We start from the raw sequence: 13375 nt of genomic DNA on the forward strand, positions 1-13375 counted from the left end.
AGAAGAATGAAACCCTTTAAGAAGAAAGAAAATGAAAAAAAAAACTAAAACAAAATGAAAATAACAAAGTTTGCACTGAAATTGCACTTTTAGTAATATGCAAACAACGAACATATAATATTGCAATTTTGCACTCTACTATAATTTACACACATGTTGTATAATACTTGTGTGTATACTTATTTAAACAAACAAAAATATAACATTTTCTAAAAAAGAATGAAGTAGTGGCATTGATACCGCCCTTTAGGAAGGAAGGAATGAAAACATAAATCATGGTAAATTTGCACATAATTTACACATAAATTGCACTTTTTTATAGCGCATGCAAGGACTAACATATACTAGTAGAATTTACATAAAAATAGGTTTCAAAGAAGGAATGAATTAGTGTTATTGGTATTACCCTTAAATAAGAGAGAAAGTGAAATAAAAACTTAAAACTAAAATTTTGTCAAGATTAGTACAAAAATTGCATTTTTTATAATATGTAAGAAGAAACATATAGTAGTGAAATTTCCATACTCTAATATAATGTATACAGGTAGTACTTGTGTGCATATATTTACACACACTCAACATCGAAAAAAACGCGTCAGGAAAAAAATAAAAAAATAAAACACGCAAAAAAACAGTAAATGGAAAGAAAAAAAAGGAAAAAGAAAAATGCATAGAAACAGAAGTTTGGATAAAAAAATTAAACAAAAATACCCACAAAAGAAAGAATGAATATGTGGCATTGGTATTACCATGTAAGAACAAAGAAAATGAGAAAAATAATCTAAAACAAACACTGACAAAATTTGCATGAAATATACATAAAAATTGAGCTTTTCTAAAATATGCAAGAATAAGCATATAAAAATGGAACTTTTGCAAAAGCAAAATCTAAGAACAAATTAATAGTGGCAGATAATAGTGCATTTTTCACATAATTACAATTTACACACAAATTATACATTACTTACGTGTATATATTTTATATTCGCCCAACATCCAAAATATACCCATAAAGCCCGACAAAAAACCAGAAGTAAAAACGCACGCAAACGGCCTAATAAGAAAACATGTAACAGGCATCAGCCCAACAAGAAATCGACTGACCCAAAATAGGGGTCAATCAAAAAACGTCCAGCCCAATACAAGACACAGCACACAACAGGAAAAAACAACTAGCACACATCTTGGAGCAGTAATCAACGGTCAAAAAATCAACTGACCCAAAACTTAAAACTCAGTCAGCTTAGCTAAAGTGTTCACCAAATCGACGTCTCCTAACATATTCAGGATGGGTTTGAGGATGGAGCTATGCCCAACATATGAATCTCGGTTGGTGCAATGGTGGACGGAAGCTAGAAAACACATACATAAGCAAACTCGGAAAGGATTAGACACGTTCGTGATGCTCATCTGCTGGACACTATGGAAACAGAGGAACGCGAGAGTGTTCACATCGAGCCAAATCAAGAACGAATGGGAGATTGTGGACATGATCTTCGACGATTTGAGAACTTGGGCAACGGCGGGAGCATTTGGAGGACAACCTATATCTGAGTAGTAGAGTAGCGTGAGGAGTGGAGTGGAGGCTTGGTTGGGGTCGGCTTGTGACTCCCAACTAGCGCAAATGTAAAACTCTTATACATATGTTCTTCCTTCTATAAAGCTAAGGTACGCCTTTGGCGTACCCTTGAAAAAAAAACATATTCAGACATAGAACCAAAATCATGACAACATGGTCCACAACTCTGTCTCTGTGTACTTGCCGAGAAGAAGTTTACCAAAACAAAACCTATTCGGCATGATCAATACATAACATTCATTCATTCGTTTATTCCACAGCAAATTCACTCCGACACACACACAATGACACAAGGTGATGGAACTAGAACTTGGTGGGCATATTGGCGCAGACCCTCTTGACCGAGGGCCTGGCCATAAGGTCCTCCCACCAGGCCTTCACCCTGGGGTACTCGTCCAAGAGGGCCGCGTACGGGGTGGCCATGAAGTAGAAGGTGAAGGGGAAGTGGTTGAGGTCCGCGAAGCTGAAGGAGTCCCCGGCCAGGTACCTGCTCTTGGACAGCCGCTCCTCGTACGTCCCCAGCACCAAGCGCAGCCTCTCCAGGCTCTCGTCGACGACCTTCTGGTCCGTCTTGGCGCCGCGCATGACGGGGAAGATGATGCACTCGAACACCACGGGCGAGATGGCCGGGTGGTACTGCTGGGCCTCCACCTCCGTCCACACGTCCACCATCGCCGCCTCCTCGGCGCCGCCGTTCTCTCCCAGCAGGTCCGGCGAGCCCGGCGTCCTGTACTTGCGCAGGATGTACCTCGCGATCGCGCGCGACTCTGGTGGTTGGCACACAATCGATCGAGCAGGCGCATCGGCATGGCGGACGGGACGATGGAATTAACGGAATGATGATATGGATGGGTTAACAACGAAGAGACTCACCGAACAGGACGAGGTCGCCGTCTTGGAACGCGGGGATCTTCCCGAATGGCTGCGAGGAACCGGACCACGATCATCATCGGCGGCTATGAGTTGCTACTGACATGAAATAAAGAGATGAACGACCGAGAGAGATGCTGGCCACGTACGTTTCGCTGGACGTGCTCGGGGGTGTTGTGCTCGCCGGCGAGGAAGTCGACGGGCACCAGCTCGTACTCGGCGCCCACCTCCTCCAGGCAGAGCAGCACCCGCGCCACGTTCGTCGACGTCGCGTGCCCGAACACCTTCACCGGCGAAGACATCTTTGCCCGTGATCTAGTAAATCTGTAAATGGCAATTATTGGAACAAGGCTCTGCTTTCCTCTGCTCTGCAGCTAGGAGTAAGCTAGTAGTGAGGCAGGCTATGGAAATTGCCCTGCATTTATGCAGCTGAGAGCAGAGAGCACAACGTCCACCCCTCGAAGACTTTTCAGGCCTTGCTGCCTGCTCTAAATTTAAATCTATATTTTTGGACCGTTGCTCATACAAAACGAAGAGTGGGTAGTGGTTGTGTAGGAAAACTGTATGTATTGACGCTGACTTGACTAGGGCGTCCCAGTCATACTTTGTACTTATGCGATATCAACTTTTTTTTAGACTAAATGCAATTGCATTAAACAGTAAGCGAAGCCAAATCACTCGCCACTAAAACGGTTACACATGGGCCAGACCCATCAGTTACACTGTTTGGCACCCCGGCTATCAGCGAGCCCTTCGTCTCAAGGGTGTGCGCTACCTGATTACAGGTTCTAGAGCAGTGCACAATCTTGCACTCAATAAAATTACACAAGATGAAAGCTTTCAAGCAGTCAGCTACAACACCCAGGCAAGAGAGATCAACACTATATCATCCAACGCTTCCTTCAACAACAGAGCATCAGTTTTCAAGTAGACCTAGCCCATTCCCAAGTCTGACGCCAAGTGAAGAGCAGCTTCAGCACTAGCATCTCGGAATGTAGTGGGTTCAGCAAGTTTGGCAGGAAGCCAGCAGCACACGCCATCGCCTCTCCCACATGATCCCTGAACACAGCCCCCCAGCCTCCATTACAGTCGTTTGGTTTGAAAGAGCCATTGATGTTAATTTTAATCCACTCAGCCGGTGGTGGTTTCCGTCGCTGCTTTGGAGTCGGCCCAGAATTCATTGGTTCCAGCTGGATGTCTCGAAACTCGCTTGTCTGATGCTCTATAATCCAAGCAAGCTCTTCGTTCCGTCTTCCTTTTCCTCCTTCTCTGCGACTGTTGCGCTCACACCACCAATTCCACATGAGAGTGGCAATGAGGGCTTGCTTCTCCCCAGCAAGATTTATCAATTTATCCATCATTATTAAAGTTGTGCTTTGATCCATAAGCAGCAAACTTTCCTCCTCCAGCCCGCACAGCCGCCATATCTCCTTTACTTGTTTGCATTTGAAGAACAGATGGCCCCCGTCCTCCCCATTGGCTTGACAGATGATAACCCACAAGTATAGGGGATCGCAACAGTTTTCGAGGGTAGAGTATTCAACCCAAATTTATAGATTCGACACAAGGGGAGCCAAAGAATATTTGAAGGTATTAGCAGCTGAGTTGTCAATTCAACCACACCTGAAGATTAATTATCTGCAGCAAGTAATCAGTAGCACAGTAATATGATAGTTTTGATAGTAGTGACAGCAGCAACGGTAACAGTAACAGTGATAGCAGTAATTTGGTAGCAAGTGTAACAGTGATGATAGCAGTAGTAACTTAGCAGAAACAATATAGGATAATTTCGTAGGCATTGGATCGGTGACTTGTTGGATGATATTCATCATGAGACAGATATAACCTAGGGCGATACGGCACTAGCTCCAGTTCGTCAATATAATGTAGGCATGTATTCCGTAAATAGTCATACGTGCTTATGGACAGAACCTGCATGACATCTTTTTCCTACCCTCCCGTGGCAGCGGGGTCCATATAAGGAATATTAAGGCCTCCTTTTAATAGAGAACCGGAACAAAGCATTAACATATATTGAATACATGAACTCCTCAAACTACGGTCATCATCGGGAGTGGGCCCGACTATTGTCACTCCGGGGTTGCCGGATCATAACACATAGTAGGTGACTATAACTTGCAAGATCGGATCTAAAACATGGATATAATTATGATAACATAAATGGTTCAGATCTGAGTTCATGGCACCCGGGCCCAAAGTGACAAGCATTAAGCATAGCAAAGTCATAGCAACATCAATCTAAGAACATAGTGGATACTAGGGATCAAGCCTAACAAAACTAACTCGATTACATGATGAATCTCATCCAACTCCTCACCGACCAGCGAGCCTATAAAGGAATTACTCACTCCCGGTGGGGAGCATCATGGAATTGGCGATGGAGAAGGGTTGGTGATGATGAAGAACGAAGATCCCCCTCTCCGGAGCCCCAAACAGACTCCAGATCTGGCCTCCCGATGAAGAACGGGAGGTGACGGCGGCTCCGTCCCGTGGATCGCGATAATTCTTTCTCCCTCATTTTTTCTGAAAAATAGGATTTTATAGCGTCGGTTTCAGGGTCTGCGGGGCCACCAGGTGGGGACAACCCACCTGGGCGCGCCAGGAGAGGGGGGCGCGCCCTGGTGGGTTGTGCCCACCCAGGTGCCCCTCTCCGGTAGGTCTTGGCTCCAGAAATTCTTATATATTATATAAAAATTCCTCGCAAAGTTTCGTTCCATTCCGAGAACTTTTATTTCTGCACAAAAACAACACCATGGTAGTTCTGCTGAAAACAGCGTCAGTCCGGGGTTAGTTTCATTCAAATCATGCAAATTGGAGTCCAAAACAAGAGGAAAAGTGTTAGGAAAAGTACATACGTCGGAGACGTATCAACAGACATGGCACCGCATGGAAATATCAAGTCCTCTTCTTTGAAGTTTCACGCAAACAGCCATCGAGTTGTGAGCCAACCTCCATCGAGTTGTGATATCAACTTCATTTCACTGAAGCCAGCTCGTAACAGTCTACAAGCGTGGCAGGTGACGTAAACTACGCAAAACCACCACGTTTGGAGCCAGACCATCCATGATTAAAACGATGCAAAACTATCACTTTTGGAGCATGTATGTAAAACGTAGCACTGGTTCGGCATTTTGCTCAGTTTAATGGCAATTCTAACTAGTTGGGCCTACCTTGGCTACAACAGCCGGCGCAGGGCGGCGGTCGATAGGGCGTTTGCATGTGTTGTTAATAGGGCATCATCTTTTCTCTTACATTTCCCATTTAGCTTCTCCACACTCTCTCCCGCCATCGCCGCCACCCTGGATTGACCACCGTCGGTGCGCCACCGCATGGGTGTCATTGGGAGATGGGGCTAACTCTTTCAAAGGATTTGACATGTCCTCCTTTGGTTTAGAGGAATCTTATAGGAATTTCATAGGATAGGATTTCTATAGGAAAAATTCCTTTAGATCCCTTTGGTTTATAGGAATGGAATCCTATTCCTATGGAGGAATTCTTCATATCCTCCACATTTCATAGGAAAATAAACATTAGCCTAGATTCAATGGAAAAACCCTATGATGGGAATCAAAGGGAATTTCCTTTCCTATTCCTACTCATAGGATTTGAGATACATGCTGATGTCTACTACGCAACTTTATCCTTGTAGACGTTGTTGGGCCTCCAGGTGCAGAGTTTTGTAGGACAGCAGCAAATTTCCCTCAAGTGGATGACCTAAGGTTTATCAATCCGTGGGAGGCATAGGATGAAAATGGACTCTCTCAAACAACCCTGCAACCAAATAACAAAGAGTCTCTTGTGTCCCCGGCACACCCAATAAAATGGTATATTGTATAGGTACACTAGTTCGGCGAAGAGATGGTGATACAAGTGTAATATGGATGGCAGATATAGGTTTTTGTAATCTGAAAATATAGAAACAACAAGGTAGCAAGTGGTAAAAGTGAGCGGCAATGCTTCTAAACAAGGCCTAGGGTTCATACTTTCACTAGTGCAAGTTCTCTAAAAAATGATAACATAATTAGATCATATAACAATCCCTCAGTGTGCAACAAAGAGTCACTCCAAAGTCACTAATAGCGGAGAACAAATGAAGAGATTATTGTAGGGTACGAAACCACCTCAAAGTTATTCTTTATGATCGATCTATTGGGCTATTCCTATAAGTGTCACAAACAACCCTAGAGTTCGTACTAAAAACACCTTAAGATACACATCAACCAAAACCCTAATGTCACCTAGATACTCCAATGTCACCACAAGTATCCGCGGGTTTCATTATACGATATGCATCACACAATCTCAGATTCATCTATTCAAACCAACACAATGAACTTCAAAGAGTGCCCCAAAGTTTCTACCGGAGAGTCAAGACGAAAACGTGTGCCAACCCCTATGCATAAGTTCACAAGGTCACAAAACCCGCAAGTTGATCACCAAAACATACATCAAGTGGATCACGTGAATATCCCATTGTCACCACAAATAAGCACATGCAAGACTGTTGGGGAACGTAGTATTTCAAAAAAATTCCTACGATCACGCAAGATCTATCTAGGAGAAGCATAGCAACGAGCGGGGAGAGTGTGTCCACGTACCCTCGTAGACCGAAAGCGGAAGCGTTTAGTAACGCGGTTGATGTAGTCGAACGTCTTCACAATCCAACCGATCCAAGTACCAAACGTACGGCACCTCCGTGTTCAGCACACGTTCAGCACAATGACGTCCCTCGAGCTCTTGATCCAATTGAGGACGAGGGAGAGTTTCATCAGCACGACGGCGTGGTGACGGTGATGATGAAGTTACCGGCGCAGGGCTTCGCCTGAGCACTACGACGATATGACCGAGGTGTTAAACTATGGAGGGGGGCACCGCACACGGCTAAGACAATTGATCTTCTGTTGTGCCTTTGGGTGCCCCCTCCCCACGTATATAAAGGAGGGGGAGGAGGAGGCCGGCCCTAGAGGGTGCGCGCCAAGGGGGGAGTCCTACTTGGACTCCCAGTCCAAGTAGGATTCGCCCCCCCCCCCTCCTTCCTTTCTATGGAGGGGGAAAAGGGGGAAGGAGAGGAGGGGAAGAGGGAATGGGGGGGCCGCACCCCCTCCCCTTCCTATTCAGACTCCACTTGGGGGGGGCGCCTCCTCCTTGTGGGTTGTCCCCTCTTCTCTCCCATGGCCCATAAGGCCCATGATTTCCCCCAGGGGGTTCCGGTAACCCCTCGGTATTCCCAAAAATATCCGAATAACTCGGAACCATTCCGATGTCCGAATATAACCTTCCAATATATGAAACTTTACCTCTAGACCATTTCGAGACTCCTCGTCATGTCCGTGATATCATCCGGGACTCCGAACAAACTTCAGTCATCAAATCACATAACTCATAATACAAATCGTCATCGAACGTTAAGCGTGCGGACCCTACGGGTTCGAAAACTATGTAGACATGACCGAGACACATCTCCGGTCAATAACCAATAGCGGAACCTGGATGCTCATATTGGCTCCTACATATTCTACGAAGATCTTTATCGGTCAAACCGCATAACAACATACGTTGTTCCCTTTGTCATTGATATGTTACTTGCCCGAGATTCGATCGTCGGTATCATCATACCTAGTTCAATCTCGTTACCGGCAAGTCTCTTTACTCATTCCGTAATGCATCATCCTGCACTAACTCATTAGTCACATTGCTTGCAAGGCTTATAGTGATGTGCATTACTGAGAGGGCCCAGAGATACCTCTCCGATACACAGAGTGACAAATCCTAATCTTGATCTATGCCAACTCAACAAACACCTTCGGAAACACCTGTAGAGCATCTTTATAATCACCCAGTTACGTTGTGACGTTTGATAGCACACAAGGTGTTCCTCCGGTATTCGGGAGTTGCATAATCTCATAGTCAGAGGAACATGTATAAGTCATGAAGAAAGCAATAGCAATAAAACTTAAGCGATCATTATGCTAAGCTAACGGATGGTTCTTTTCCATCACATCATTCTCTAATGATGTGATCCCTTTCATCAAATGACAACACATGTCTATGGTCAGGAAACTTAACCATCTTTGATTAACGAGCTAGTCAAGTAGAGGCATACTAGGGACACTCTGTTTTGTCTATGTATTCACACATGTACTAAGTTTCTGGTTAATACAATTCTAGCATGAATAATAAACATTTATCATGATATAAGGAAATATAAATAACAACTTTATTATTACCTCTAGGGCATATTTCCATCAAAGACATACATAAGTGTTCTCAAATCCTTAAAGACTCAATCCGATAAGATAACTTCAAAGGGAAAACTCAATCCATTATAAGAAGGTAGAGGGGGAGAAACATCATAAGATCCAACTATAATAGCAAAGCTCGTGGTACATCAAGATCGTGCCAAATCAAGAACACGAGAGAGAGAGAGAGATCAAACACATAGCTACTGGTACATACCCTCAGCCCCGAGGGTGAACTACTCCCTCCTCGCCATGGAGACCGCCGGGATGATGAAGATGGCCACCGGTGATGGTTTCCCCCTCGGTAGGGTGCCGGAATAGGGTACCGATTGGTTTTTGGTTGCTATAGAGGCTTGCGACTGCGGAACTCCCGATCTAGGTTCTGTTCTGGAGGTTTGGGGATATATAAGAGGTGTTGGCGTCGAGAACAAGTCAGGGGAGTCCACGAGAGGCCCACAAGGTCGGGAGGCGTGCCCAGGGGCCCCCCCCCACCCTTGTGGTGGCCTCGGGACTCCTCTAGTGCATCTCCGGTACTCCGTGGGCTTCTTTTGGTCCAAAAATAATCTCCGTAAATTTTCAGGTCAATTGGACTCCGTTTGATATTCCTCTTCTGCGAAACTAAAAAACAAGAAATAAACCGAAACTGGCACTGGGCTCTGGGTTAATAGGTTAGTCCCAAAAATCATATAAAATAGCATATAAATGCATATAAAACATCCAAGATAGATAATAATAGCATGGAACAATAAAAAATTATAGATACTTGGAGACGTATCACATGCCATCTCATTTCCTATGACTTTCCTATTCCTACGATTTTCCTACCCTATGAACCAAATTCTTTGTGTAGTGAGGTGTTGCCAGGGTTAGGTAGGGTTCATCTGGGGATATTTTCTATTTCGGCTCCATTCAATCTATTTATTTTTTCATTCATATGTCATTTGTTAGGTCCCCAAAACCATTTATGACTCAGATTATTGCGGCCCTGTGTGAGCCTTGTTCCAGCGTCGCGCGATCACCTTTGTTTTGTAAACCTGCCCAATATTGCATAAATGAGGAAGCATAACATATGAACTCCGAAGGAGATTGAACCAGCTTCTTATCAAAGCATGCTCTGTTGCGTAGTTTAGATAGTCGAACATATAACAACCAAACCCATAATTTGTAATGTTCTACTTCTAGGTAAGAAGATGGGGATCCACCAGAAGTATTACGAGAAGTAGCCGGGTTTGTTCCTAGCACCAATGCTTTGCATATCACACCCCAAACATATTTCGTAGCAAAATAGCAAAAGAAAAGTAGCAGCTTCTCTGAAGTTCTAGGCATGGACAAATTTTACATGATAACACGAACATGTATTATGTGTAGTGCTTTTCTCTATTATATCAGCCAGATGATAAAAAAAATCTTTGCTCAACGCTCTTGATCTCGCCAGACACGAATGAGGCTTAACGATCTAGTTATTGGACCTGGCCAACCATGATTAGTGACAACTGGTACTGTGACCACCGAACTTTTAGTGGGATTCTAGCTTTCCATGGGTGTTTCAAGGATATGTCGGGACAAGCATCAAAGAGATGATTGTACATGGTTTTGACAGTGAATTTGTCATTTTTGTTCCAGATCCACCAAGGAGAATCATCACCACTAGTCGGGTTGACATTTTGTAACATGATCCTCAACCTATGCAATTGGATCATCTACTCACTCTTAGCCATGTTCTGAAAGTAAAACTCCACCCAATATCAGCCATCTGTTTCATAGTTTTCCCATTTTCATTGTTAATCAAGAAGAGCTCAGGAGACTGATCTCAGAGGTGTATTTACCAGGCATAACACCGAAAATCAGTTTGTTAGACACTGCTCAAAGTTACAGCTCTTCCTCTAGCATACAACTACTTAACTTTTAGCATATTGGCCCAACATGGAGAATCTCTAACCATATTTTTAATCCACATTGATGTCATTCTTTTTATTCTTAACTATCTCTTACCACATCCCCTTTTTTGCTCGCTAGATTCCACCACCATTTGTGTAAAGCGCTAAAAGTTAAGCAGTTGTATGCCATACCCCCTTTCTTCTTGGGCCTACATATCATAGACCACCTCAACATGTGGTATGTCCTTTTTTACTACTCAACTGCCAAAAAACTTCCTTATAACTTTCTCCATTCTTCCCATATTTCACTACAAGAAATATGTCAACTTGCGACCATCACTATTGGTCACTGAATGGTCATTGTTTTTCATTTGCGACCTTTTTGCGACCAAAAACAGATGGTCAAAAGTTGGCGGTCGTAAACTGAAGTTAGCGACCTTCTTTGTGATATGTAAAAGGTCGTTGGTTCCATGACCAAAATTTTGGTCACTAGCAACCTCCCCATGCCACGTAGGGATCCAACGTGGCAAGCTATGTGGCACAAGAATCAGCCCGGTCCATTTCAGTGCTTCAGATGGGCCGAGCCCATTAATTCAGCCTTTTTAATATATATTTTTTCTGTTAATTTTCGCTAGCTACATGGGCCTGGCCCAGTAATTCGGCCTTTTTAATTTCTTTGCCTATCCCTTTTGACAGATTTTTTTGGTCTTGTATTTTTCTGGGCCATTTCTTTGCTGGGCCTCTCAAGTTTTCCCCTCAGAAATAATTATGCAATATATCTTGGGCTGGGCCGAAATAATTGATCCAATCCAACTTCTTTTATTATGCCATTGACATTACAACACATCACACTACAAGCTATCTTGGGCCTAGCCCAGTTCCAATACATTTTCAAAGCAACATGGAATATTATAGGAGCCCAAAATATCTTTACATGCATTCATTCTAGCAGTACATATCTTTACATCCAAGGAACCAGTAAGTGCCAAGCAAAACTATTCTACAGCAAAGAAAAAAAATAGATGACAAGACATCACAGAAGTTCCTATTGTCCTCCTCCTTCAACATTTGAAAACCTTCACCTGGCAGTAGATCAATCATGAGTGAGAAACAATACAGCAGCAAAAAAATGTTCAGACGATGCAAAACATAAGTCGTTACACATGGTATTCGTGTACAGATTGTAAGTCATGGATCCATTACACATAGTTTTTGTGTTGTGGACTATCTTCATGCAATTGCTACTTGGTAAGGCATTACTATGCTCCAGGAAGTGTACCACACTACAATCAACAGTCTACAGTATGCACAGCTAGGAATTGTAAGTCACATTGCATATCCACACCAGAAACTAAGTCAAACATGCATGCTACTCATTGATAACCCACAAGTATAGGGGATCGCAATAGTTTTTGAGGGTAGAGTATTCAACCCAAATTTATTTATTCGACACACGGGGAGCCGAAGAATATTCTCAAGTATTAGCAGTTGAGTTGTCAATTCAACCAAACCTGGATAACTTAGTATCTGCAGCAAAGTATTTAGTAGCAAAGTAATATCAAAGTAACAGTAACGGTAGCAAAAGTAATATTTTTTGGGTTTTGTAGTGATTGTAACAGTAGCAACGGAAAAGTAAATAAGCGAAGAACAGTATGTGAAAAGCTCGTAGGCATTGGATCGGTGATGGAGAATTATGCCGGATGCGGTTCATCATGTAACAGTCATAACATAGGGTGACACAGAACTAGCTCCAATTCATCAATGTAATGTAGGCATGTATTCCGAATATAGTCATACGTGCTTATGGAAAAGAACTTGCATGACATCTTTTGTCCTACCCTCCCGTGGCAGCGGGGTCCTATTGGAAACTAAGGGATATTAAGGCCTCCTTTTAATAGAGTACTGGACCAAAGCATCATGAAATTGGTGATGGAGGATGGTTGATGATGACGACGGCGACGGATTCCCCTCTCCGGAGCCCCGAACGGAATCCAGATCAGCCCTCCCGAGAGAGTTTCGGGCTTCGTGGTGGCTTCGTATCGTAAAACGCGATGAATCCTTCTCTCTGATTTTTTTCTCCCCGAACACGAATATATGGAGTTGGAGTTGAGGTCAGTGGAGCTCCAGGGGGCCCACGAGGCAGGGGGCGCGCCCCCCACCCTCGTGGAAAGGGTGTGGGCCCCCTGGCCTTGATTCTTTCGCCAGTATTTTTCATTATTTCCAAAAATAATCTCCGTGAAGTTTTAGGTCATTCTGAGAACTTTTGTTTCTGCACAAAGATAACACCATGGCAATTCTGCTGAAAATAGCGTCAGTCAGGGTTAGTTCCATTCAAATCATGCAAGTTAGAGTCCAAAACAAGGGCAAAAGTGTTTGGAAAAGTAGATACGACGGAGACGTATCAACTCCCCCAAGCTTAAACCTTTGCTTGTCCTCAAGCAATTCAGTTGACAAACTGAAAGTGATAAAGAAAAACTTAAAACATAAATGCAGAGCACCTTTAAAGATCAAGGACTGACTAAACATTGTAATTCATGGTAAAAGAGATCCAGTCATAGTCATACCCAATATAAACTAATAGTAATGGATGCAAATGATAGCAGTGCTCTCCAGCTGGTGCTTTTTAATAAGAGGGTGATGACTCAACATAAAAGTAAATAGATATGCCCTTCGCAGAGGGAAGCAGGGATTTGTAGAGGTGCCAGAGCTCGATTTTTGAAATAGAGATAAATAATATTTTGAGTGGTATACTTTCATTGTCAACATAACAACCGAGAGATGGCGATATC

At 43.4% G+C, this 13375-nt stretch overlaps 1 protein-coding gene across 1 annotated transcript; it reads right to left on the reverse strand.

Annotated features, from left to right (window-relative positions):
* Positions 1-1799: 1799 nt before the first annotated feature.
* LOC123125619 (glutathione S-transferase 1-like) lies at positions 1800-2824 on the reverse strand. The gene is made up of 3 exons (XM_044546092.1): positions 2599-2824; positions 2453-2501; positions 1800-2346 (listed from the first exon to the last, which is right to left on the reverse strand). Exons 1-3 carry the CDS (start codon positions 2749-2751, stop codon positions 1883-1885), a joined length of 666 nt encoding a protein of 221 aa, XP_044402027.1. The 5' UTR covers positions 2752-2824; the 3' UTR covers positions 1800-1882.
* Positions 2825-13375: the final 10551 nt, after the last annotated feature.

The sequence above is a fragment of the Triticum aestivum genome, chromosome 5D, assembly GCF_018294505.1.
Source record: "Triticum aestivum cultivar Chinese Spring chromosome 5D, IWGSC CS RefSeq v2.1, whole genome shotgun sequence".
Lineage (NCBI taxonomy): Eukaryota > Viridiplantae > Streptophyta > Magnoliopsida > Poales > Poaceae > Triticum > Triticum aestivum.